We start from the raw sequence: 26,017 nt of genomic DNA, 5'->3' as shown, positions 1-26,017 counted from the left end.
GCTGGGCATCACAGGGCACACACTTCAGCTCCATGCTAGGGAACACCAGTGCTCCACGCTTTTACCCCCAGAACTTACCCGACCCCATCTGCAGGGGCATTTGAGACTGATCCATCCCCATGCTCTCGGTGGGATGGGCTGTTGTTATCCGTGCGGCACATGCAGCATCACACAGGGAGCTGGTAGCAGAGCTGCGATGGAGCTGAAGGCTCCCAAGGCTCAGGTTGACACCCTCATTACTGAATGTTCCCTTATCCCAAGCTTCATCTTCCCCAGCTCTGCTTCCAGAAGTGTTTTCAAACCTTCCTTTGCTAGGCATGGGGGTTAAAGGTGTCTGTGTTTGATGGGGAGCTGCGAGAGGAGCTCTGTGAGGCATCTGGTGCTCAGTTCTTGTTCTGTGCTGTAGCTGGTGATGGGGTTTGGTGCCCCATGTCCCACAGAGTGTGAGCCAGCTCTCCCAGCCTCTGGCATTACACGGCTCCCTTTTACAGGTGTGGAAGCTGAGGCAGGATGCGCTTGCCCATAGCTGCCCCTTTCCAGGCAGCGCAGAGTGTTCTCAGCATCCCCGGTGGCACAGTGAGCTCCGGTTTCCTTTCCTCCCATGGAGAGGGCAGCAGTCTGCGTGTGCTGAGCGCTTCAATGGGCAGCCTTGTTTTCTGCTGGCTTCAGCCTGCTTTGAACCTGCTCCAAATTTCCTCCAGCCTGGCAGTGGGCTGGGAAAACACAGTCGTGGCAGTCTGTGGCACCGGCAGGCTGAGCTCAGCCCCGCAGCCGGTTGCGTTGAGGTTTATTGCTCACTGTTTCCTGAGCTCTGCTTTTTCCCCTTGCAGCCTAGCTTGGTTCCCAGCCATCTTTCCCATGCCAGGAAGGCATAGCATGATTTTCCGTACAGGCTGGAGAGGGAGAAGGCAAGCAGGAAGCCGGGAGCCCCGCTCCGTGACTCGTGGCTGGAGGTGGCAGGCGCTGGCATCCACCATGGTCCTCGCTTCTCCAGGCTGTCAACAGGAGCTCTGCTCCCCTTGCAGGCTCTGGGGAAGCTGAAAGCTGGGAGGTTTTACACCAGTTCCTCATCAGGTCGTGAAGACAAGGGTAGAAAATAGCAAAGGAGCTGGGCTCTGGTGGGGTGCCAGCTAGCGCGTGGTCTGGATGGAGTTCAGCAGCACCTACGGTGCTGATGGGAGCTCAGGCTGTGGAAGGCAGAAGGTGGGAGTGTCAAGGTGTTGGGATGCCTTAGGAAGTGTGTGAGTTGTAGTTCAGTGACAGAATGCCTGGGTGCAGGCAGAGCTTGGGTTAGTTACAGCTCCAAGGGTTCAGAGCATCTCCCAGCCTCTGGGAACTGAGCCCCAGCTTTCTCCTTTGAAGCCCGCTGGTGGAGCTCCTCTGGTGAGTCAGTGCTGGAGGACAGTAGAGGGTGCAGGACAGATGTGTGAGCCCAGATGATAACATCTGGCAGCATCAGCTCGGTGGTGTGTGTGCAGAATGACAGCCGAGTGTACCAGCAGGAGAAGAGGAAGAAGGGATGGGAGCCCTCTATGCCCCATGATGGGCATGGTAGTACTGGTACCCCAGAGATGTGCATCTGAGTGGTCTGACACCTTCACAAGCTGCCCTGGCCACACAAAGCAGCAGATCAGAGGGTTGAGGGTTGTCACTTACTGGTTTAAAGGGGGCAGCTCCTTTTGGCCCTTCCTGAGCAAAGCCCGCATCCCCAGCACCGGGCATCCTGCATCCTCCGTCCTGTATCACTCCTGTTCACCAGGAGCTGCTTCCCTGCGCATGCTGCTCAGTGGGCAGTGACATCTAGTGTCAGTCCTGCACACTGTGTAAAAGCAGTGCTGAGCAGGGAATTGCTGCCTGTGTTTCAGTTTCTACCTGGTGGTGGGAGCAGCTCTGGCTCTGTGCATGTTCCTGCAGCAGATACCAGGTCACGGTCATCCCTGGTCCTGCTCTTGGGTAGGAATGAAGGTGACTGAGACCCAGGAGCTGAGGATTTGGGGTCTTGGTCTTTACTTACCTGAGGAGAATAATGACATAATTGTAAGGGATGTTTGTGAAGGGCTGGGGAAGGCTCAGGACCAGCCCTGCTATTATGGTAGAGGGCTTTAGAAGAGCAGGCCTGCCCTGCTGGGGTTCTTCACTTCATCCTTGAGAAGGAGCAAAGTGGCAGAGATGGAGACGAGGGTGCAGAGAAGGTGGTGGGGCTTGGAGCTGGGTATCCCAGTACCCTGCATGGTTCAGGTGCTCACTTGTGATGGTGAGAGCTTCACCATGCAGCCAAGCAGCACTTTTGATGAGGCTCTTGGAAACGGCACAGCCCTGGGTTTGCAGCATCAGAATGGTTTGGGTTTGGTTTGGTTTGGTTTGGTTTGGTTTGGTTTGGTTTGGTTTGGTTTGGTTTGGAGAGCTCTCTTGTCTGGGGCAAGGAGCAAGAAGGCATCCGAGCTGAAACAGCCTTTCCTTCTGCCTTGAGGTGCTGCCTAAAACCTAAATGGGTTATTGCCAGGTGTTTCAAAGAAGAGAAAGAGCTGCACTGGTCTCCCTGAAAGGGAACAAGTTAATGGTCTGGTCCTGCCCAAAGCTGGTCAAGTAATGCAAGGAGGTGCAGGGGCAGAGGAATGCATTTCACAGAACATCCTCAAGGAGAAGCAGAGCAGAAGCTTCCCTGAGGAAGGGCCGGAGCTGCCTGGCAGCAGCTGGGATCCCGGTCCAAGCTGTCTCTGGGTTTGTCTTGCAACTGGGAGCTGGAAGGGGGTCCAGAGGTGACTGTAATGTCCCTGTGCAGAATGTGGCTGCCATGTGGTCCGTGGTGCTCCAGCAAAGGATGCTCTGTGTGCTGTAACTATTGTCCCACCTACCCCGAGACAAAGGAATATTGTCTTGACCAGATATTTGTGCTAGAATCCTTCTTTTAAGTGTATTTATTGAGCTTTTATTTTGCACATTTCTTGGCCTTCTCTGATGCTGTTGCTGGTGAGCTCTTCTGAATCCAGTCTTGGCTTGGCAAAGAAACCCTGGACGGCAAAATCAGGGAAAATAAACCTTTTAAAGAGACATCCATCCCTGTTCCTTATCCCCAGCTTCCTGGAATCATACATCATTTTCCTGCCAGGTTGGCAGAATCCTTTTGATTCAGATAAATGAAGTTTAAATATCAGATGAAATGAAGAATTAATTGGCGTGAGGATAAAAATGAGAGGTGAGGCAGCAAGGAGAAGGTACGGGATGTGCTGGTAGGAAAGAAGGTGGGAAGAGAGGAGGGAAGGGAACGTCTCTGTTGACAGGGCTGCAGCAGATCCAGCCCCATCCGCCTCCCTGGAGCTCTGCCATTAATCCTTGAAGGATGATAACCAGTGCATGGGCTCGGGAGAAGTGTTTTGATGCTGCTAAAAGAAGGTTTTGGCCACAGGAGATTCATCTGAAACCAAAGAGTGAAGTTTATTGGGAACAAGCAGCAAAACTTACTTAAGCAACTGAGATGAAGAGGAGGAACGTGGGGTGCAAAGAGCCAGGCTGGAGACAGGAACAGCTCTGCTCTGGATGAGCTGGAGCTGTCAGGGTTACAGGGAGCAATGAGAGGTTTCTAAGCCAGGGTTCCCTTCATAAGGACAATGTAACCTGGGCTTAAATGGAAAATATTCGTTGTTATTTCTCCTTTCCTTTCAAGCTGTTCCAAAGAGAGACAAAAAGGTCTTTAAATTAGAGTTGAGCGCATCAGTTGTGTTATTAACAGTCGGTTCTTTGGCACTAGAAGTGGCCTTGGAAGTTCCTCATAAATCTGCCTCTAAGTTCATTACTGTTTACTCCAGATAACTTCTTAATTACTTCTTTGAACATACATTAAAGCTGAATAGGTTTTGAAAGGATCCATCCATTTTACCGATGCATTTATCACGTCTGTAGTTATTCTATGTACGCTGTGGGATGCTGTGTGTCTAGTGATAGTCCTCATCTGTATCTGCACCTTGCGCAAAGCTTGGAGCAACAAATGCTTTATAGTTTTAAAAGTGTTTTCTTTGGCTGGGAGAAATTCTCCACTTCAGCACCAAACCCTTCCAGTCTGGGGCCTGGGGTGCAGTTTGCAGAGAGACTCTTTGGAGGTCTGGTGATGGAGGAAGGACAGAATGGAGTTGCTGAAAATGGTGTTTTCTTTCCCCAGGGATCTGTCCCATAACAAGATCAGTGGTTTAGATGATCACGTATTCAAAAGCCTGACTTCTCTGGCAAAACTGTGAGTACATCCCATGCCCTTCATCCCTCCAGCTCACCGTGCACGTCCGAGCTGGTACCCAGAACACAGGCTTGGGTTGCACAAGGAAGCCTTGTCCTTGCCTGACGCCATATTGATGAGTACATGGGCTCCTGCTATTACCATGATGAGCTTTGCGTTTCCCTTCTTTTACAGAGATTTAAGCCACAACAAGATTTCTACATTAGAAGATGGAATATTTGATAATTTATTTAATTTAAGTGAAATGTAAGTTCATCCTCTTTGTTTCCCAGTTCTTTATGTAGACCTTTCCTTGAAGCAGCTCCTCCCTTCCCGTGGGGTGGGATGCAGTGCTGTCGTGGGGACATGTGGGGCACGTAGGGTAGTGGGTCACACTTAGTGTTCCTGTCTGTGTGGTCACATCTAGAGACCGGGCACTGACCTGCGATATGGGAGACCCTGACGAGTGTCTAAGTCGCTTGAAGATGTTTTCTCTTAGTGATTCAAGTTCTTAGGCCTACAGTGGTTTTGAATAGAAGTACTTAAGATCTGTGCAGTTATGTGAAGGGAGGCCAGGGGAAGCCACACATTTCCAGGAGACACACATGAAGTCAGAGCACAGAGTGCTCTGAATTAGCCACAGGATTAACCCCATGCAATCGCTCTTGGCAAGCCAGAAAACAGCTCAGCCACACGTTCTCCCTGAAGGCAGGACACAAAGGGCATTTTCAGCTCTGCAAGCGGCACTGCAAGGACACAAAGGACCCAGGATGTGGCCAGCAAAGTGGTGCTTGCAGTGTGAAGATCCCGGGTCCAGCCCAGCCCAGCTGGCATCAGCTACACAAACAGCTTTCCATCTCTGTCCCGTGCGCAGCTGAGTGCCAAGGGCTGTAATTTGGATCCAGCTTAGCTGCAATTAAAGTTTCCATCTTTTCATTAAGCTGCCACATGGAAAGATTATCCTTGACTTTGCGTTTCTTTTTCGACACATCAATTTGCTTCTTTCAGTTCTTTTCTAATGGGGCTGTAAATAGTGCCCCTGCCTGGCGAGGCTGCGTTCCACCCCGTGGCTGTTCGATGGCAGCTCTTTCAAAGAGAAGATTGTGTCTGTCATTTGCTTCTAATTGCAACAATTACTTGTAGAGTTAAAAAAGCACTTGGAGCACTTGCCTAATTGTAGCCTCTAGAAAGATGATGTTAATTATTGCTTGATTCCCTATTCATTAACTCCCCTCGCTGTTCTTTCTGCAGCAGTTGAGTGGATGGCGCACATGGGAGCAGGGAGGGAGCCGCACGCTGCTGGATGTAACACTTAGCACGTGGCAAGTTAAAACCTGACTTGTGTCTGATCTCCCACTGCAGAAACCTAAGTTGGAACCCGTTTGTTTGTGACTGCAAACTGTCCTGGTTGCCCCGGTGGGTGGAAGAGAGGAAGGTGAAGGTCCTGCAGGCGTCAGACACGCGATGTGCCCACCCTCCTGTGGTGGCAAACCTGTCCCTCTTCCACGTCTCCTTCCTCAATGCTACTTGTGGTAAGGAAACACCGCGGGATATGGTGGGGAATGATAAAGCCATGGAAACACTGGGCCCAGGGGCAGCTGGGATCACATCTCAGCCTCTTCAGACCTCAAGTCACCAGTTCTAATGTAATTAAGCAAATAATGATAGCACATGACTGCACCCTGATGCCTTAAGGATTGAGTCAGTCACACCAGGGCTGAGATCAACAAACGTGTTAGAGACCAAGCTTCAGGCAGCCATCAGATGACACCAGCTCTGTGATCTCCAGCATCAGGCTTTCATTCTCTCAGGCTTTTAACAGCCTGACTTTAAGCAGTGCAACCTCATTGAAGTTGATGGGACCTGAGGGGATGCCAAGTTGAATCTATGCAGGTGACAGGGCTCCAGGTGGGGAGTGTGGAATGAACACTACAGATCTACAGCCCTGGGTGCATTTATCGCACTGCCTTGCCTAGAGAAACGTTGGGCAGTGTTTAACTGGAAGTTGGGAAGGGGGAGCCTGAAGAAAACTAATCCTGCCTGGATGTGCAGTGATCTCTGAGTAACAGGGAGGGAGAGTGAGTGCTCCCTGGCAGGCATCAGGCATCTCCTTTAGTGCATGACAGGAGGATTCAGTGATGAGGGCTGAAGGAGCCAGCACTGGTGAAGTGCAGAGCTCCACAGGGCCAAATCCTGGCTGGTCATTGCTCCTCATTCGCCAGCAAACTTACCACAGCCTTGCAGCATCTTGCAGGCATTATCAAGGGGAATCACACCAGCACTGTTATTCCCCTTGGTTATTAGTTGTTCCCTTCTCGAACTACTTAAAATGAGTGTGGAAGCAGTAATGTGAGGGTAATTCAGTGTAATGGGAGTAGGCTGGGGACAGCCTGCCAGCTACTGACCGGCAGGGATGAGGTATGACCAGGCTGGTGTTAAAAGGCAGTTCCCATGGCGTGGTCCTCCTCATGGGGCCTTTCTGAAGAGAAGTGGCTCAGCATTTGCAGGAATAAACGTTTGGAGGGAGCCGTTGGATGGATTTGCTCTGGGAAGATCACCCGGAGCTGTTGAGATGTTTGGGGGGAGATGTTGTAGCAACCAGCAGAAACAGAGGAGCAAACAGGCTGCGTCGCGTGGGTAGGGGTGGAGAGGAGGCCAGGTCCAGCTGCACTGCAGCTCTGTGGGGCCAGGCCCTGCCTCTGGGCTCGGGATGGAGAAACCTCCACCCCCTGCAAGCCAGTGAGGGGGATTCAACTCAAGGGCAGGAGCTGCTGCTCTGAGAACGGGGCTGTGTGGCTGCCATCGTCCTATGTGCCTGGGTGTCCATGCGTGTGTGTGTTCCTGCTCCCTGCACCAGGCGCGTGTTGTTGCTGCGCATCCTTCCCAGGAGCACATACATGTGCATCCCTCAGCCCGCGTGAGTTTCCCTTGTTTCTAGCACCAGATTGTGCCTGCAAGTAGGTGAGAAGCCCTTGGCTCTCCCCACAAGGAGACTCCAGTGTCTGCCCAGCTCCAGTGTGTGCCTGGTGGAGGATCCGCTGGTGTTTCCCCCATGCACCGCTCTGCACAAGTGTGTTTGGTTCTTAACGGGTTGCTGGCAGCCCCAGGCAGCGTGCAGTGAAACATTCTGCACCAGCCCAAGCCAAGCTACAGCCAAGGGACCTCCTGGCTTGGTCTTCCTTGGTGGCTGGTCCTGCGGGCTCCTTGGAGGGTCAGGCTCAGCAGCTCCATGGCCCATGGGGCTGTCAGGCTCTCCAAAGAGCCCTTTCATTTACCGAGTGTTGCTGCTCCATAAATCCGTGGGACTGGTTTGTTGTTTCCGTCATCATCAATTAGCAGGAAGCGTTTGGAAATCGTTGCTGAGGGATTAGAGATCTCCCAGGCAAGGCTCGGAGAGGAAACGTTTGGAGTAGGAGACGTCCTTTCCCAGCAGTGCGGGGTGGTGTTTCTTGGAGGGTTTCACCAAGCCAGTGTCGGTTTGGAAGAGCATCTCGTGTTCTGTCCCCCAGGAGCTCAATACATAACGTGTCTGACAAGCAACGGCACCGAAGAGGCTGAGCGTGTCATCCTCTTCACGTCTCTTCACCCTGGGAACCTCACCGAGGGGACCTGCAGTGCCCTCTGCTATGCTGAGGACCAGGACTATGGAGCATTCAGCGCCCAGGGGCAGTGTTTGTGTGGTACTGCCCAAGAAACAAACTCTTCCTCTGGTTGTTTGCCATTTTGCACTGAGCAGGAGTCCGGGCAGGCCTGTGGTGGCCCAGCACTCATCCCCTCTCCCTTCCAGGCACAGTTACCTGTGTCTTTCATAGGACTCCAGCCCCGGTACAGCCTACACCAGGCTGTGCTCTTCAACATCAGTATTCCCATTGCTGCCAGCACTTTACTGTGGGACTTTGGGGACCAGGCAGAGGTTCTCAACACCACTGGAAATGCAGCTCTCCACACGTATGCCCTCCCTGGGCAGTACAACGTCACTGCCACCGTTGTCGTGGGCACCAAGGTGTTACACGTGCAGGCAGAAATCGAGGTGGTGGCTTCGCCCCAGCAGTTAGAACTGCAGTGTCCTTCCTTGGTCAGGACAAACGAGAGCCTGGACATCCGGATCCGCAACAGAGGTGGCACTGGCCTCATGGTGACATACGGTATCACTGCAGAGGCTGGGGACCTGGGCAGAGGTAAGCAGGGTTGGATGGGTGCATGCTGAGCACTGGCTCCTGGGCCTTCCCTTCCCCTTCCTTCCTAAAGAGGAGCAAGGGATGACGCCTTTGGGTGCTCTTGGCTCCCCTGACAGACCAGGCAGTGATTTGCACTGCCTTTGCCCATGACTGCGCAGAGGGCACCTCAACACCAAAGGGGATTTATCAGCTTCAAGAAGGATTGACATTCCTGGAGCTTCACTCTCCAGGTTGGGTTGGGGGGTGTGTACCCATAGAAAGGACATCGTGCTTGTGTTCTTCCCCCTCTGCAGCGGTTCACCCCATGTGTCCCGCTGATGGCTTGGTTTTCCCGGGCAACAACCACTGCTATCAGCTGGTGGTGGAGAAGGCCAAGTGGCTGGAGGCCCAGCAGCACTGCCAGGAGCATGGCAATGGAGAGCTGGCTTTTGTGAGCAGCCCCGAGATCCAGAGCTTCTTGGTCGCTCATGTCATCAGGTAAGTGGGTTGGGGTTTCCTAGGGACAGGTCTTCTGGGGTCACATCTGCAAAGGGGTCCAGAGGGAGGCAGCAGGCAGGTAGGCTGGGGGAGAGCCATGGCTCCAGGATGAGTACAGGGAGGTGGCAGGGATGAGGCTGCTGAACAGAGAGGAGGAATCAGCAGAGCTTGAGCCCTTGCTGCACTTGGCTGCTTTGCTGAAAGGCTGTGAAGGGAAAAAGAGGAATGGGGCAGAAAGGCTGGAAGTGAGAACTGGGAGCTGTGGGACTGCTGCTGGTGGGCATCTTGTACCCAGCGTTTGTGCCTGTGGCTGCATGTGAAGTGGTGCAGAAGTGCAGGAGCAGAAGGAGCCGGGGCTGTGCGGAGCAGAGCTTCCATCTGGGAATGCAGCAGAACGTGCAGACTAGGGCTGGGCAGTGCTGAGGGTGAGTGCTCGTGTCCAGAGGGTGTTTGGCTGCCAGGCAGTGCCTGAGGCTCACCTTGTGCTCCATCAGCACTAGAGCTGGACTGTCCCATGCGTGACGCCGTGGCACGGAGCAGCCAGTGTAGCAGAGCCCAAGGCAGATCCCAGCCGGGATCCTGCACCCTTCCAGCCACGCTGCAGCCTGAATCTCAGACCCCTTCCCCTCTTCTTTCACATCCTGAGAGGGAGCAGCTCCTCTCCCAGTGTCAGCACCATCTGTTCCACCTCAGGAACTGGGCTTTATAACCAGGGAGCACTGGAAGTGTCAGCCGCTGATGAAATCCGCCCCTCCAAGGACCCTTTCTGCACCCGGGGTGGGGGGAGCACAACCAGGAGAGCTTTCAGGGGCCTGACAGCTCTTGTCAGCACTCCCAGATGCAGGTGTTGGAGGTGGCCTTTTCATAGCCACAGCCCAGAAAGCGCATTGAAGGGAAGAGCCGTGTGTGACGTGGCCTTGGCGCGGTCCTGCTCGGGCTCTGACAGCCCCTGCTTCCCACACTTGCACCCTTGCCCTGTTCCCTTCACCCTGGGCTTTATCCTGAGATCACAAACACGTGGTCCCTGCTCCGGGGGGAAGGAGCCTGTCCCTCTGCACGGGTTAGGCACCGGTCACTCGGCGCTCTGATGTCTCAGGCGTTGCGTGCAGGGCTTTTGATGGATGCAGCACAAGGAAATCATGAGACCTCGGAAGGGAACGAGCCACCCAAGCTGTTCCCCAGCTGCTGCCCCTCGTTGCTCTCCTCCCCAGCCCCTTTCTTGCATCTATTTATTTTATTAATCCATTCAGATAAACACGAAGGAGGCAGTTCCAGGATGCGATTTCCCTGGCGATAAAAGGCAGAGCAGCGGAGCAGCAGCTTTCTGGAGCATGCAGCATCCATGGCTTCTTGTGGGAAAAGGACAGAAGCAGGAATCTGTTTCCCATTAGAGCCACAGCAGCAAGGACTGCTCGCTCCTCTCCTCCGCTCCTGTCGTTTGAAGGCCTTCCCAGGGGCAGCCTGTGCTGAGCTGGGCCCGTCCCCATCTCCAGGAGCCCAGTGCTCCAGCGCACCCCCCTCCAGGGGACCCTGCTTTCCCCTTGGAGGCAGCACAAGGAGCCCATCTCCCCTTCCAAACCTCCTCAGGCTTTGTGCTGCTCCTGCTGCTTGGTAGAGGGATGCTCACATCTTCCTTCAGGAAAGGATGTCTAGAGCCCTCTGGTTATTCTCTGCAGGGCATTGGGCAGGGTGGGAAACCAGCCACCATTTTCCTTGATTTTTTCCCCTTTTTTCTGTTTCAATGACTTGCAGTTAGATCATAGCTGGAATTAGAAAAGGAAAATCTCCATTGAGCTTTATTGATGGCAGCAAAGAGGCTGTTTTCCAACCTCTGCTTCCCCCTAATCCCTGCCAGTGGGTCGGGAGCAGTGATTTGTGTTCTCATCTTGTTTGCAATGAAAACTCCTCATTCACAGAGCAGTTATTTCTGCCGTCGTTCCTCAGCATGGCCTCATTCATCACTTCATCTGCTCTGAGCCTGGTGCTGGGGAGGCACCAGCGACCTCCCTGCTCTGCTCTTGAGAGCAGTTGTACCACCCTGGGAGCGAGGGGCAAGGCCATGCAGAAGTGATGGCAGCGTGCAGGAGGGAGCTTTAAAGGGTGCATGATGAGGCTGTTTCCACCCCCCTCCAGAGTTAATACCGAACAAAAGCCTCCCTTTCTGCTTGGGTGCTATTAGAAACAGTTGTCCAGGCTGTTTGTGGCTATGGAAGCGCACTCAGCACTTTCCACCAGGATCACTGCTGGGATTCAGCCAGTTTCCAGATGGGGAAGGGACATTTCCATCTTCCTACAATGATCCTGGCAGCTCCTTGTGTATCTGGGGTTCGGCTGCCCGCAGAGCTTTGGCCTCTGATGCTGGCGCTGCTTCTCGGTGGTGCCTGAGGAGCTGATGATCACCCAGCACCTGCAGCAAGGAGCACAGGAGCTCGTGACAGCATCCGAGGTTTAATCCTGGTGCCAGTTCCACTTGCAGGGGAGCGCTGACTGTAGATTCCACAGGTCTGCACAGATGAATCAGTGCTTCCCAGTGTGTCCCGAGCTCTGTGGTGCTGGCAGAGGCAGTGATTGTGTCCTCTTGGAGCTGGAGTGAGACTGGCATTTTGGGAATGGGGTGACTCAAGCTATGGGGCAGCAATCATCGAGGGTACGTGAGCAACCGTTTACTCGCTCAGCTGCGCACAATGTTCCCCTGAGCTCCCCTTTGCTGCATTGCAGTGCTCGTGTTGATTGCTCTGTCTGCATCCTTTTGGCTGAGCTTATCAAAGGGCTGGTGGCTTTTTGTCGCTCAGGTTTAAAGGGCAGGTAGACAGAGGATGCTGTGCCGTGGAGGAGCTGCTATTCAAGAGCCAGGTTCTGGTGGTAGAATGGATGCTGAAATCCTTTAGTAACTAAAAGGCTCCATTAAATGCAGCCTGTGACACCTGGATTAATCCGTTATTATTTCTATAGGGAACCGCAGATGGCATCTGTCCCAGGTCTCTCTAATACTTATGATTTCCTCAAATCTCCCCCCCCCCTTTACTTTCTGAAGGAGCCTCGATGTCTGGATCAGCTTCAATGATTTTGCGAGCACTGGAGCACAGCAAAGAGGCGAAGGATTTAATCTGGAGAGCTGTCAGAACTGGCTGCCAGGAGAGCCCCATCCCTCCAACGCTGACCACTGTGTCCGGATGGGCCCGACAGGCCAGTGTAACACGGACCTGTGCATGGCCAAGCACAGCTACGTCTGCGAGTACAAGCCAAAAGGTGAGCTCTGCTTCCCCCCTGCTGCCCCCCACTGGCGTGTGCCAAGGGGAAAGAGGGCTGCATGGAGGGGGTCAGCCAGAGCATCACCCAGAGCAGTGGGACTGGCAGCAACCACAGTGTTCCCAGCAGAGGTTTGATAAACCTGGCTTAGCCCGAAGGAAACATTTGGCCTATTCCAACCTTTGCCATCAGTAGAAATAGAGAGGAGCGAAGCTGTGAGGCAGAGCTTTGGAAATAGCTTTTCTCTCTGAGCAGCCGGTGCTGTTGCCAGGGTTTGGTGCTGCCTTGGTGGCTCTCGCTGGCCTATTGCAGTTTGTGAGATGGTGGGGTCTTGTGAGTTAAAAGACTGCAGGGGGTTGGAGATCATCAGGTGAGCTTTAATGTGGTGTGTGCTGTGCAGGTTTGTGTTGTGCAGCCTCCCAGATCTCCCAAGTGGTGTAGGGAGTAAGAAAGAGAAGCAGAAAGGATATGAAATACGGGAGGTTTAGGTGAGAAGGAAAAGCCATCACTGGCCCTGGAATGATGGACAGGATCAACTGGATGTGCTCAGAGCCCGGAGCCAGACTTGGCTGTGGATGAGCCAGGGGTGTTTGCTGCTGCTGGAAACGAGCTCATCCTGGCCATGAAGCCCTGGGGGACAAGGAGGATGGGGACAGCCATCCTCAACACCTCGTGCTCAGAAACTGAAGCAGAAGCAGGGGGGGTTGCAAGGGAGAAGTATTTGCAGAGTTCCTAGATGGCAAAAGTGCTGAGTAGTGCAAATGCAAACATTGCTTGTGCAGGATGAGAAAGAAACCAAAGCACCTGGAAGAGGAAGAAGGAAACTACAGCCTTGCAGTATTCTTGAGTGCTCCGAGCCCTGCTCCAGCTGGAGCTGCGTGGGGGGAACAGCTTCAGGCCTTGCTGAGTGTCGATGCTTTGCTCACGCATTTCCTTTGTAAACAGGAGTTCTCTTAAATGCCGAAAACTTCTTTGTGGGAGCCCCTGTGTTTGACTCGCACGAGGCAGTGAGGAACGTGCCCGAAGATGCGCCGTCAGCTCCGTGGCAAGCTCTGGAGGTGAGAAGGGTTTGCTGGTCCTGCTGCTGCCCAGGGAGATGCAGGAGGCTGAGAGCTGTGTTTGCCTTGCAGGTGATGGTGTTCCCTGAGCTGGCGTTCAGGCACGAGGGATATTTGACTGCGCTGGAGTTTGTGACGCAGGAACTGCATCAACCCGTTCAAGTGAGGTTCCAGGTGCATAGACCGATAGATGGAGAAGGTGAGACATCTCTCGATGCCTGGGGTATTGTGAGAGCCAGCTTCACCAAGGCCATGTCAGACAATGTATGTGGCCTTCTTGTAGCCCTCTGTTTTCAAAGCAGGAGCTTTGAAGCCTTGAAACCTCAGAGATTTGGTTCTATTTCTTGAGATTTGGTTCTGTTCCTTGAGGAGACTTTAAGTGCAAAACCTGCCGGTGTGGGTGAACAGCCAGAGGTTGCCTTGGAGAAGTGATTGTCCTGGAGAAATTAATAGAGGGAGAAACCTGTCCCAGTGCATGAAGAAAACAGGAGCGTAAGGAACATGTGTGGAAGTGAATTGATCTTCTGAGCTGTACTCGAGTACTTTTGGGAAGACATCACGTGTCAAACGGGAATGTGTTCTGGTCCATCTGGCCCCACAGGTTAACAAGGAAGAGCATTTCCCCGAGCCTGTTTCTTCCCGATGGATGAGATAATGTAATAAGCCTTTCATTCCTTGTACAGCAGCCCCATAGTCACAGTTTTGGCAGTTAACTTTGCAGCAGAATGTTTGCTGTAGCCATAGGGTTGGCTGGTTACAAAGGGATATTTTTTGACACTGAAGAGATACTTTTGACATGAAAACATTAACTTAGGAGAAGTTGCTTAATGTGTTTTCAGTGTCAAAGCCAGCTCTGGACTCGCTTTCCCTTGGGCACAGATCTCTTTTAGACTGCAGATTGCTGTGTTCTCACTGGAAAAGAGACTTTGTTAGTAATGGTCTTTGTGCCTTTGTGAAGGTTTCCAGTAAAACAGGGCACTGGTCTTGTGGAGCAGCAGGATGTGTTGCAGCTGCAGCTTGTCCTAAGAGTGGAGCCAAGGTCTAAGTGGGAAACGGTGCATTTGGAGCGAGGAGAAGTGTTACTGGTCAGAATGGTGATCCTTGCTTTCCCTATCACTTCTTCCAGACTACCAGGAGGAAAGAAATGCCACAGAACCGTTCCACGTGGCTCAGGATGATGGGAACTGGACGCTGTTTGAATGTCCTCCTGGTTTCCAGTGGTGCCATTTGACTAATCTGTGCTCCTCATTGAAAGACTGCTGCAATGAGACCCAGTGTGCCAACGGTTCTCTCGCCAGCACCCATCCACCCCTCTCCCCTCTGCACAATGACAGCCAGCTGAGCTATGAACTCATCAAGGAATTCTTCTTTACGATCCCAGCCGGCCCTTCTTCCCAGTATCTGGTCAGTGTTTACTAGCTGTTGTAACCAGTGAGTAGGAGGGGCAGTTCTCTCCTGAGTGCTCTGGGTGAATAAAGGCCTGGTCCCAAGTTGCAGATGGAGATACTGAAGTCCATTGAAATGAAATGACTTGCCCAGTGTCAGACATGCCACCAACTGCAAGCCACGGGCTCCCTGCAGGAACCTGTTGCAATAGGGTAAACCAGTTGCTCAAAGGGCTGGGCAACCATTCCTATTGCACTTAAGCAGTGAAGATAGAGCAGAAGGCTGGCTTCTGTGCTAGCACATTTGACTCAGAGGGGCCGGGGGGAGCAGGGTGGTGACAAGTCTCCCCATGCTGTGGCTGGATCTGTGGCTTTCCAGTTGGTTTCCACTTGGCAGGAAATCCAGCTGTCTTGCCCAGGCAGGAGTTGGGTGCTGAGTGCTCTGAACTTGAAGCATTAATCCAAAGGTGTCTCCTCTCTCTGCAGGTCACATTCAGGAAAGAAAATATCTTTGTCAAGGCTGAGGATGTCTTCAGTCTCCAACACAGTGCAGGCTTGGGCTCACTCCTCCAGTGCCAGCCGAGTACCACATCCCCTTACAGAACCAATGTCTTAAGCATGAACTCTTCAGAGTGGGAGCTTGGCCTGGCTGATGGCTTCTTTGGTGCCTCCTGGATAAACAACACTGTTTGCTCTCTCCGTGTTCTCTATGCTGAGGAGCAACTGGTCCCAGTGATCAGCCCCCACAACATGGGGCTGGAGCATCCTGGTCGCTACACGGTGAGAGCCAACGTGGACAATGGGGTCTTCAGCACCAACGTGTCCTGCAGTTTCTGGGTGACTTCCGTGGTGTCAGGCCTGCGTGTCATCCACCCTGCTCCTCAAGGCGGCAGGGTCTACCTGCCATCCAACCACAGCACCCTGCTCATCAAGCTCTCCTCAGGGGTGAACGCCACCGCGAGCTGGTTGGGAGACAACCGCACCTTCCCCTTCGAGGGGTCCTGCCCGGCAGCTCTTGCCCCGCTCACAGCAGAGTGTGCCCGGGAGAACAACGATACCTGGTTTGCCGTGGTCAGCCTGAGCGGCCTCAGGGAAGGGGTGAGCACCCACGTGCTCGTGGCAGAGAACACCGTGAGCACGCAGAACATCACCGTCACAGTGAAAGTGGAGGAGCCCATCCGCGGGCTGCGGGCCACCCCTGACCCTGAGAGCAGGGTCCTGCTAAACACACGAGTGGTGAGTGCTCACTGCAGTTGTTTCATCCCTCAGCAGTGGTTTTAGCCCTTGGCACTAAGGCGGGGTATGGCTCACGGGGAGGTTGGGCTCAGCTCCACACTGGTGGGGTGTAGCACTGCTTGCTGCTAAGCACCGCTCCCAGGCCGTGCAGACAGCGCTGCTGCAGACAGGGGCATGTGGCAGAAAGCACTGGTGCTTTCCGGCAGGAAGTAGGTTGGATTCCCTCAGAGGTAAGTGCCTCCTGCAAGGGGGACACTGGCTTTCCAGTTCCATGGAAAACCAGAGGCATTCTGAAGGACCAGCAGTTAACTGCTTCTGACTTGTCGAGGCAGTTACTCCTTTAGATTCGCTCTACTAAAGCCTTACATCAGTTGGCTGAAGCTATAAGAATGTTTCACCCATCCACCCAAGTGCTGGAGTTACTCCGGTGTTTATAGGCTGTTTTCCTCCAGTCCCCTGTCCCCAGAGCTACAGCCAAGCCCTCGGAACGTGAGCAGGAACTGCCCGTGGGTGTCTGAAATGCTCTGCTCAAGCTCTGGCTGCTTATGGCAGAACCCTGTGCCTGCAATGCCTGTTGGTCTCACCCTTCCTGGCTACATGATCTGCTCGGGAGGCACTGTAGGAGTGAGGAGGGAGCCTACCCTGTCCAGTGCAGGGCATTACAGACTTCGGGTCGTGGACAAGGGTCGGAGACTCAGCTCAGAGGTGTAGCTAAAGCTGAGTTGTTTGTGCAAAGCTATCGGAAGGGTTTTAGGCAGCAAGAGAGACCCGATCACAAGAGCAGAGCCCTAGGGAGGGGGACAGGCAGCATGGGGCCTGCTCCCTGCTCTGCTGGTGATTTATGGAGTCAGGGGCTGCGTTTGTCTACCAGCAGCAAAGGCACAGATGATCTGGCACCTCTATGTCGTGCTCTGAGCATCCTGTCCTGCAGTGTGTGAGGCCTCCCAGCCTGGCCCTGCTCCCTCTCCAGTTCAGCTGGAGATCTCCCGGGAAGCGCTGTGCCTGCTGTTCTCTTGCACTAGTGTGGAATGTTCTCCTGCCTTTCAGAGCTACATCCCAGTGATGGAAGCTGGCTCAGATGTGACTTTCCGATGGACAGTAGATGATAAACCATCTTTCACTTTTTACAATATTGTCTTCAATGTTATCTACCAAAGCCCAGCTGTGTACAAGCTTTCGGTAAGCCAAGGCCTTTCGCATCGTACCGTTGCAATCCTAGGTTTCCATCTCATCCCACAAACGAAGCAGGAAAAGCAGGAGGGAGAGAAGGCAGAGTTGAGGTTTTCACTATGCACTTAATGAGCTTGTCTGCTACTTCCCACTGAGCTGCTCTTGCACATAGTTTCTTCCTGTTCTTCTGTTACAGCTGACTTCCCTGCCTTCCTTGTCTTCGCTTTCTCCTCTTTGCTTCATGTTCTCCTTCTGTTCATGGAGTGTCTGCCCTTACTCATCCCGCAGGAATGAGGCAGGGAGCCCCACTGCAGGGTGCTGGCCACTGCTTTGGCAGGCAGGAGATGTGGATTCAGAACCAGGCAGAGGCAGGATGCAAGCATGAGGCTTTCACAGGCAGGACAGAGCTTCTGCCACAAGCTCATCTCGTCTATGTCCTGTTCTCTTTCTACTGGTGCAGACTGGAGCTTGGGTTTTGTCATGACCCCAGAAGAAGGATGGAGCAGAGGGGCTGGGCAGAGGGAGGTGTCTCTTATGGAACAGTATCTCTGGCCAGAACATCTTTCTGTGTCATGCCCTGTTCTGCCATGCAGAGCCCTGGTCTGGCTCCAAGCTGCTTGGTCCCTTTGCAGGGTAACTGCTGGCTTCCTGCAGAGAGCCAGCCCAGCTCGAGGGCACGCTGCCACTAACTTGCTTGGTGCAGCACACCGCTGAGCAGCACTAATCTGCTGGGTGAAGGCCTGTGCTGACAGCCTGGATTGCTTCCACTTCCAGAGCTGAGAGGGTGGCGTTAGTCTGGAGTCCACTGGGTTCGGTATAAGAGACCCACAGAGCCTAGACACAAACTCCTGTTATTCATTGGGGTGGGAGGTCTCTGTTCAACTGGGTGTGGAGGATCCCTTCTGTCAGCAGCTCAGCTCTCCTGCAGGTAAAGAGGCGATGAGATGCTTCATCATTAGGTGCCATGGCAGTGATACAAGCCAAGATAATCTTGAGGATCCTGCTCTACTTCTGTCTTGTCTCTTCAGACTCTTGCCTCCTTTCCCCTCCTTTGCCCAACTTTGCTCTCCCTCTCTGTGCCCACTGCACCCAGGCTGCTGGAGCTGCCCTTGGCTTGGTTTCAGGAGTCTCTCCCATCCCCACTCTGTGCTTGGAGCCACTCATCTGCCACTGTCCTAAGGAAACCGGGTGGCTGTTGTCCCCTTGGTGCCAGCAAGTGCCTGGGCTTTGCAGCTGGAGACAGTGTGGAGCAGGCAAAAGGGTAACTGGCATGTTCAGAGCCAGAGGAGTCTCAGGATGAGCTCTTCCCTTTGTCCTCTTCCACTCCTTTCTTGGACTGGCTTTAGTGGTGAAGATGCGGTGGTTCCAGCAAGAGGTGGCTCTACCAGGTAGGTGACTTTCCAGTCTATGCTGCTTTCCAGTGCCATCGAAGCTGCTCTTGTCTGACCTTAAGCTGCTCGCCTGCCTGGTGGGAGCCCCTCAGCACAGTGAAGCCCCACTCTCAGGAGAGGGCAGCACAGCAAGGTGACCCCAGATGCATTCTTTGTCCCACTGTCCTCCCCAGCTCACCGCCTCCAACCACGTCAGTAACTTCACAGTCAATTACAATGTCACTGTGGAGATGATGAATAAGATGAAGAACCTGACGGTGCTGGGTGTCCTGCCGGTCCTGCCTCAGAACAGCACCGTGGAGCTTACGGCAAGAGTTCAGGTTGATTCAGCTGTGGATGCTATGTTCCTGTGAGTCCTTTGCAAGTTGCCCAAACTCAGGGTCTCGCTGTGCACTCTTACCAGTCTTACCTTACTCCTTCTCTTCCCAGGGCCCGTTTCTCAGCTCTGTTCAGTTCATTTGCAAGTGGGGTTCAGCCACACTGGCTGCGACCTAGAGTTCAGGCTGAAATGCTTTTCTTTTAAAGGATTGCAACGCTGCTTTAATATCGGGTTCCTCCTCTTCTTACCAGTGCTGTTCTCCTCTCACGGTGACAGTTCCTCAGCTCCTGCTTTGATACTTGGCATTATGTTTTCTCTGGAAACCCCAGCCCTGAGCCTGCAAGACAGCCGTAGGCCAGGCCAGGGTTCCTCTGGGATTTCCATGCTTCTCCTGTTGTGCAGCGTAACGTGGTTTGCATGTTTCTCCAGGTGGGATTTTGGAGATGGCATCCAGGAGACATACCTGTTCAAACCTCCCTACAACAAATCTTTCCTTGTTCCTGATCCCAGTGTCCATGAGGTTGTAATTGAACACAATGTTTCCCACGTCTACCAAGACCCAGGTATGCTCAGGATGGTTCTTGGGGGGAAGAAGGGGTTCAGGCATGTTTGGGCCAGAAGCTGTTGCAGAAGCATATCCTCACGACTGGTCTTTTCCTGCTCTTTCCCAATGCAGGAGAATATGCCCTGGTGGTTCTCGTGTCAAACCAGTTTGAGAACCTCACCCACTTGACCCCAGTGCACGTCCACAGTTACCTGGTTGATGTGAAGATGGAAGCAGAGGAGGATGTTCTAGTTGTGAGCCGCCCGGTCACCTTCAGGGCCGACCCATCGCCATCTCCTTACGGTGTCCTGTACACTTGGGACTTCGGGGACGGGTCCTCGCTGTTCACGGACAGCCAGTCCACAGTGACATACAGCTACCCCAGGAGAGGGGTGTACAACGTCACCGTGACAGCCAACAACACCATAAGCAGCGTGGAGACAGTCGAGTGCTACCAAGTGTTTGAGGAGATAACGGGGCTCCAGGTTTCTGCGGATGAGGCAGCAGAGCTGGGAGCATCCGTGACCCTCAACGCCTCGGTGCAGACAGGGGACAGCATCACCTGGATATTCGACATGGGGGACGGGACGGTGCTGAGGACTCAGGTGCCGGTGGTGGAACACGTGTACATAAAGGACATCAACTGCACGGTGAACGTGACTGCTGTGAATCCGGTGAACTCTGTCTCCCAAACCGTGCCCGTTCGGGTATTTGTCCTGGAAGTGCTCAAAATAGAGCCTGCTTCTTGCATCCTGGAGCACCCGGATGTGCAGCTCACTGCCTACGTGACGGGCAATCCTGAGGAATACATCTTTGATTGGACTTTTGGAGACGGCTCCTCCAATGTGACAATCAGAGGGGACCCGGTGGTGATGCACAACTTCACCCGCAGCGGGACCTTCCCCCTTTCCCTGACTCTCTCAAGCAGCTTTAACAAGGCTCACTACTTCACCAGCGTCTGTGTGGAGCCAGAGATAGTCAATGTCACCCTTCTCCCTTCCAAGCAGTTTGTGAGGCTTGGTGAAGAGAGCAGCTTCCAGGTCAGTGCTGTGCCTCTGTACCAGTACCGCTACCGCTGGGATTTCGGGAACAATGAGTCCACTAGATCGAGTGGGACTGAGGTGAGCTACACCTACAAGAACACGGGGGTCTTCCTGGTCACAGTGACTGTCTCCAACAACGTCTCTTTCAACAATGACACAGCGTTTGTGGAAGTGCAGGAGCCAGTTGGGGTAGCAAAGATTGAATATAACGGAACGAGCGTTTTGGAGCTGAACCAGATCTACCTGTTCTCTGCCAGCATGAATGGAACCAAAGTGAGCTACTGCTGGGACTTTGGAGATGGCACTACCCAGCCTGGGCAGATTGCTACCCACTCCTACAACAACACAGGCCATTACACTATTAGTGTGATGGGCAGGAATGAGGTGAGCTTTAATGAGACCACCGTGGAGGTCACAGTGAAGCGGCGGCTGCAGGGGCTGACCATCAATGCCAGCAGGACAGTGGTGCCACTGAACGGCTCGGTGAGTTTTGTGGCCACGCTCGTAGCTGGCACCGCCCTCCGCTACTCATGGATCCTGTGTGATCGCTGCACTCCCATCCAGGGCTCCTCCACAATATCCTACACATTCCGGTCTGTGGGCACGTTCAATGTCATTGTGACAGCAGAGAACAAGATCAGTTCATTGCAGGACAGCATCTATGTCTATGTCCTGGAGCAGATTGAAGGCCTGCAGGTGATGAGCAATGACCTGGTGGAGGACATCTATTTCCCAACTAACAGAACACTCCATTTGCAGGCGGTGGTGAGAGAGGGAACCAACATCTCTTACAGCTGGGTGGCCCAAAGGGATGGCACTGCTGTGCAGACCTTTGCTGGGAAAACCTTCTCCTTGAGCATCCTAGAAGCTGGAAACTACACGGTCTATCTGAAAGCCACCAACATGCTGGGATGTGCAACTGCTAACAGGACACTGGAGTTCATTGAAAGCATCGGTGTTCTAAAGCCTTATGCCTTCCCCAACCCAGTGGCTATCAATGCTTCTGTTAACATAAGTACCACCTTAACCAGTGGCACTGGCGTCACGTATGTTTGGTACCTAGAGGATGGCTTCTCTCCTGTTACCTCTGAACCCTTTATTACACACTCCTTCCAAAGCCCTGGAATGATAGAGGTTGTTGTTGGAGCAGAAAACAAGCTGAATTCAACCAATGCAACAGTTTATATCTGTGTAGAGGAGGTCATAGAGGGGCTGAGCATAGGGACTGCAGAACTGGACTGCAGATACGTCTCATCGGGCTCCACGGTGGTCTTTGAGGGGGAGCTGCAGAAAGGGACTGAAGTGACCTGGCTCTGGGAGGTACCAAACGGCACCTTGAGTGGCCAGTCCGTGGCTGTCACGTTCCCCACAGCAGGGTTTTATACAGTCTATCTGAATGCATCCAACGATGTGAGCTGGGCTCTGGCCAGCAGGAATATCTCAGTGCAGGACAGGATCCAAGGCCTGGAAATCCTTGCCAGCAAGAAGGTGGTGGAGCCAGGGGAACAGGTCACCTTTGTGATCAGGATGTCGTCGGGTACCTCGGTGAGTTACTTGGTGAGCATAAGTGGGGACTACTCCGTGGTGCTCAACGGGTCCAAGTACACTCATGAGTTCACCAAGAGCGGCGATTACTTGGTGACGGTGACGGTGCAGAACCAGATCAGCATCGCACATGCCCAGGTGCTCATCTCTGTCCTGGAGGCCATCCGTGATGTCAGGCTCCTCAACTGCTGCGAGCAAGGCATAGCCACAGGCACGGAGAAGAGCTTCAGTGCCCAGGTGGGCAGCGGCTCCCGCGTGTCCTTCTCCTGGCAGTTCTCCCTGTGGAAGGAGCAAGGTCGATCCGTGGTCACCATGGCAGGAGAAAGAGTTTCCTACACTCCAGAAGCTGCAGGGCTGCTCGAGATTCACCTCAGTGCCTTCAATGACTTGGGAGGTATCAATGTCACCAGAACCATCCAGGTCCAAGACCCGATAGTCCAAGTCTTCCTTACTGCCTCCAATGCCTTTGTCAACAGGACAGCACTGTTTGAAGCAGTCGTGGTGCCCAGCAGCAGGAGTGTTGAGTTCTTGTGGACCTTTGGGGATGGCTCTTCCACTCAAATAACCAGGGTTGCAGTGGCCAACTATTCTTACCTGAGCCCTGGGGATTACCTGGTGGAGGTGAATGCCACCAATCTCATCAGCTTCTTCATAGCCCAGCTCACTGTCACTGTCAAAGTGCTGGAGTGTGAGGAGCCAGAGGTGGAGTTGGCCTTGCCCCCCCAAGTCATCATGAAGCGGTCCCAGAGGAACTACCTGGAGGCACAGATTGACCTCCGTGGGTGCATCAAGTACCAGACAGAGCACCTATGGGAGATCTACAAAGCACCCAGCTGCATGAACCTGGATGACTCCAGCAGGATCCATCTGCCAAACGTTGATGTGAACAGGCCCCAGCTCGTAATACCAAAGCTTGCCCTTCAAGTTGGGAACTATTGCTTCATCTTTATTGTCTCCTTTGGAGATACCCCGCTGTCCAAAAGCATCTTTGCCAATGTCACTGTGATACCAAGTAAGCTGGTCCCAATCATTGATGGAGGGTCATACCGTGTATGGTCCAACACGCAGGACTTAATCTTGGATGGGGAGAAGTCCTATGACCCGAACTTGGATGATGGTGAACAGACCCCGTTGTTATACGACTGGTCTTGTACCTACTCCTCCAAGGTAAGACCATTTTTGCACAGCCAGAGAGGCTGGTCGTTTGGGAGCTCCATCTGCATGTCAGCTCCTCTATGAATATGGGTCTGAGTTGAAATGGTGTCGAGGGAGGCTTTGTGAGCATCTTTAATAAACCTGCTCCAGAAGGAGGGTTGCAAGGGTTTCCCAGTTCTCAGTTCAGGATGGTGGTACCAGAATTGCTGTGAGGAGCAGTGCAGAGCATCCTGCTGCAGTCCAGTGCTGGCCTTGTACTTGGCCTCTGGTGCATGGTTTCAGTGCAGCTGTTTCCATGACCTGAAGGAATCAGAGAGCTGGTTGCACACAGGGCCTGGGGGCTCTGGTCCCTCTCCCATGAGCAGTTAAATGTCTCTAATTTCAGCAGTTAGACTTTGGAGCAATCAAGTGACCCTACCGTGGTAGAAGGACGAGGCAGAACTGCCCTTCCTATTCTCATCCATATTCTTAGGAGGAGCATTTATGATTGAATGCGGGATTCTTTTGCCTGTAAAAAGTCACTGTTTTCTATCTTGACCTCAGAATGGATGTGGAGTGTGTCTGGGTTAGACTTTGGAGTTCAATGTGAGCTTCTTGTGTTGATTGGGAATATTTATAAGCTATTTAATGATGAATTAACTGCTGTAAAATATGAATGTGAAGCTCAGGTGAAATACAGTATTCCAATACTAACTAACCTGGGCAATAGGATCCTGTGCTTTGGTGTCCAGACACCACCCTGTTCTGCCACCCCAGTGGTGGCATTGCACAGTAAGATCCGTAACCGTGACGTTGTGTGGACCTGCATGCTTGGCTGTGGACTAACCCGCTGGTCACCCGTACCAAGGAGGGTTTGAAAGTTCTTTTCTCCTTGCAAGCAGAGCTCGGCTGCAGGGTGCTCTCTGAATTTCAGTGCCAAGGAAGGAATTGTCACAATTTCCAAAGCTGTGTTAGAAGCAGATGTGGAGTATACGTTCGACCTCACCGTCAGGAAGGAGGGGATGAGCCCCGAGGCAACGAATCAAACCGTACGTACCCCAGACAACGGTCCCTGCCTGTCCTTGTGTGCCTGGTGCTGGACACAGGAGCCTGAAGTCCATGGCCCTTGTCCTAGGGAAGTTTCTAGAGGAGAGTGCTGCTGCCTTGGGACCATGTCCAGCCACAACTGACTCCCTGGCCTGCATCCCCATCCCCATCCGAGAGCCAGCACCACTTGAACTGGGGGTGTGGAAGCTGCCTCCTGCACCCCCCAGCACCTGAGAGCAGGTTTTAGGGCATCGCTGGGGCTCCATAACTGATCTCACCCAGGTCATTGGCAGGAACAGGCATTGGGGTTTCTATGATACGTTCATCTTTATGCTGCCTTCCACAGCACTTTCTGCTCGCCCTGCCAAGTCCTTTTCGTTTCTTCCTTCCTTTAGACCTTGTGTCAGCCTCTCTCTGTGCAGAGGCTGCATTAGGGACCAACCCTGAATGGTGCCCGGGACCAAGAGTCTGTGGCCACAGGTCTGCTGTGGGGGGACAGTGAAGGAGCCTGTGGTCAGCAGCGTTTCTGGGTGCATCCCTGGGCTCTTCCCATGCCCCAGCACCAGGCTGTTTTGCCCGGCGAGAGCTTCCTAAGAGCTGCTGCTTCATTTTACCTTGAGCAGCTCCTCCCTTCTCTCCTTTTGACTTTATTTAAGGCAGGCTCTTTTGAAGTGCATGTTGTTTGTGTCGGATTAAGCCTGCTGCTGAATGCATCTGCAGCCCGGCAGCAGTTATGGTTTATGTCAGAAACATTCATCGTGGTGTGTTTGGCAGTTGGAGCTGTAGTTAGGCTGGAAGTGGAAACTCTTACCGCCTGGGTTTTAAACCAGGGCTGCAGGATGAAACGGGAGGAAAAAAATGGGAATTGAGAGTCTGTCAAGGACATTCCGTACTATCTGGTTTCCATGCAGGAGCGCAAAACAACCAGGCCAGTGTTGCAGGAAGTTTGCAAATCCTGTAGGAATGAATGGAGCTTCACTGTGCTCCGGCGCAGGGCTTGGGAATAGTTATCCTGTTTTCAAAGTCTGCCATGTTAAACAATGTCTTCATTGCTGTCTGTCTTTGAATGCAGCACATTCGTTTTGCCAGGGCAGAGGGCTCGGTCCAGTGCTGGACAATCCCTTTTCCTGGGGGATTAAGGGAATGCAGACAAAGTGCAGGGCTCAGAGCTCAATAGCTGTTGTGTCTGACCCACCAGTGCTTCTCAAGCTCCCCTGGGTGCCTTTGCCAGGGAGGTGTGTGGATGTCTTGAGGTGTGCAGCTTAGAGCTGAGCTAAAAGCCTGGAATGACATGGTACTCTCTGGAAAAGGCGGTTCTTCCAAGCTGCAGGGCAAAATGCCTTGGATGTGCGGTGGGAACTGTTTTCTGCCTATTTTGATCATCACTCCTGTCTCTCAGGGATATGGGTAGTGTCAGAAATGACGGACGAGAGCCCAAGGGTCGGGTTCTGAAACATGGCAAGTGGTTCTAGCGCAAGTTGTGTGGATGGGAGCAGGGATGGAGACAGCGGGACCGTGCTGCTGTGCACAGGGCAGCACATCCTCACTCAGCTCTGGCTCACCCTGAGCCCTCTGTTACTCTGGACCATAAACACTTCCCATTTATCAACCTTTTGAGTCGAGGACAGGACCCACAGCCCCGGGTCCACAGCTGCAGAGGCAGGACCAAGAGCTGAGCCCACAGAAGGCAAAGCAGAGGTGCAGTCACATCCCAGGGCAGGTGATCACCAGATGTTTGGTCTGTGCTGTGCTGGAGGCTTTCCCTGTTACACTGCTTCTCTTTCCCAGACTCTAACCTGGATCCCATTTGTCCTGAGATGTCCTGTACAGTCAAGGGCTTTGGTTAGCGTCATCCCCACTGGCACCGCGAGCAGGACCTGTGCTGGGAATTCAGCACAGGGCTCCAAAAGGGCTTTTTTGGAAGTGATTTATGATGTTAAAAAGAGCAAATAAAGTAAATCCGGAATTATCTAGATTATGTAGTAAATCCAGAATCACCATCAGGCTGATGCAGAGCGATTCCTCCTTGCAGAA

General features: G+C 53.1%; 1 protein-coding gene across 1 annotated transcript in view; it reads left to right on the top strand.

The window, feature by feature from the left end:
- Nucleotides 1-26,017, top strand: part of PKD1 (polycystin 1, transient receptor potential channel interacting) — an 88,615-nt gene that overhangs the window by 33,387 nt on the left and 29,211 nt on the right. Inside the window, exons 2-16 of the mRNA XM_065684893.1 lie at nt 4,157-4,228; nt 4,403-4,474; nt 5,570-5,739; nt 7,717-8,385; nt 8,679-8,862; nt 11,897-12,111; nt 13,057-13,169; nt 13,242-13,368; nt 14,296-14,573; nt 15,041-15,790; nt 16,838-16,969; nt 18,525-18,700; nt 19,100-19,233; nt 19,347-22,969; nt 23,839-23,985. Of these exons, the coding sequence (XP_065540965.1) occupies nt 4,157-4,228; nt 4,403-4,474; nt 5,570-5,739; nt 7,717-8,385; nt 8,679-8,862; nt 11,897-12,111; nt 13,057-13,169; nt 13,242-13,368; nt 14,296-14,573; nt 15,041-15,790; nt 16,838-16,969; nt 18,525-18,700; nt 19,100-19,233; nt 19,347-22,969; nt 23,839-23,985 (6,862 nt within the window). The remainder of the gene's footprint in view (nt 1-4,156; nt 4,229-4,402; nt 4,475-5,569; nt 5,740-7,716; nt 8,386-8,678; nt 8,863-11,896; nt 12,112-13,056; nt 13,170-13,241; nt 13,369-14,295; nt 14,574-15,040; nt 15,791-16,837; nt 16,970-18,524; nt 18,701-19,099; nt 19,234-19,346; nt 22,970-23,838; nt 23,986-26,017) is intronic.

This window comes from Lathamus discolor, chromosome 6, assembly GCF_037157495.1.
Source record: "Lathamus discolor isolate bLatDis1 chromosome 6, bLatDis1.hap1, whole genome shotgun sequence".
Classification (NCBI taxonomy): domain Eukaryota; kingdom Metazoa; phylum Chordata; class Aves; order Psittaciformes; family Psittacidae; genus Lathamus; species Lathamus discolor.
Note: the sequence above shows the minus strand (reverse complement) of the source record. Positions and strands in the feature narration are given on the sequence as shown.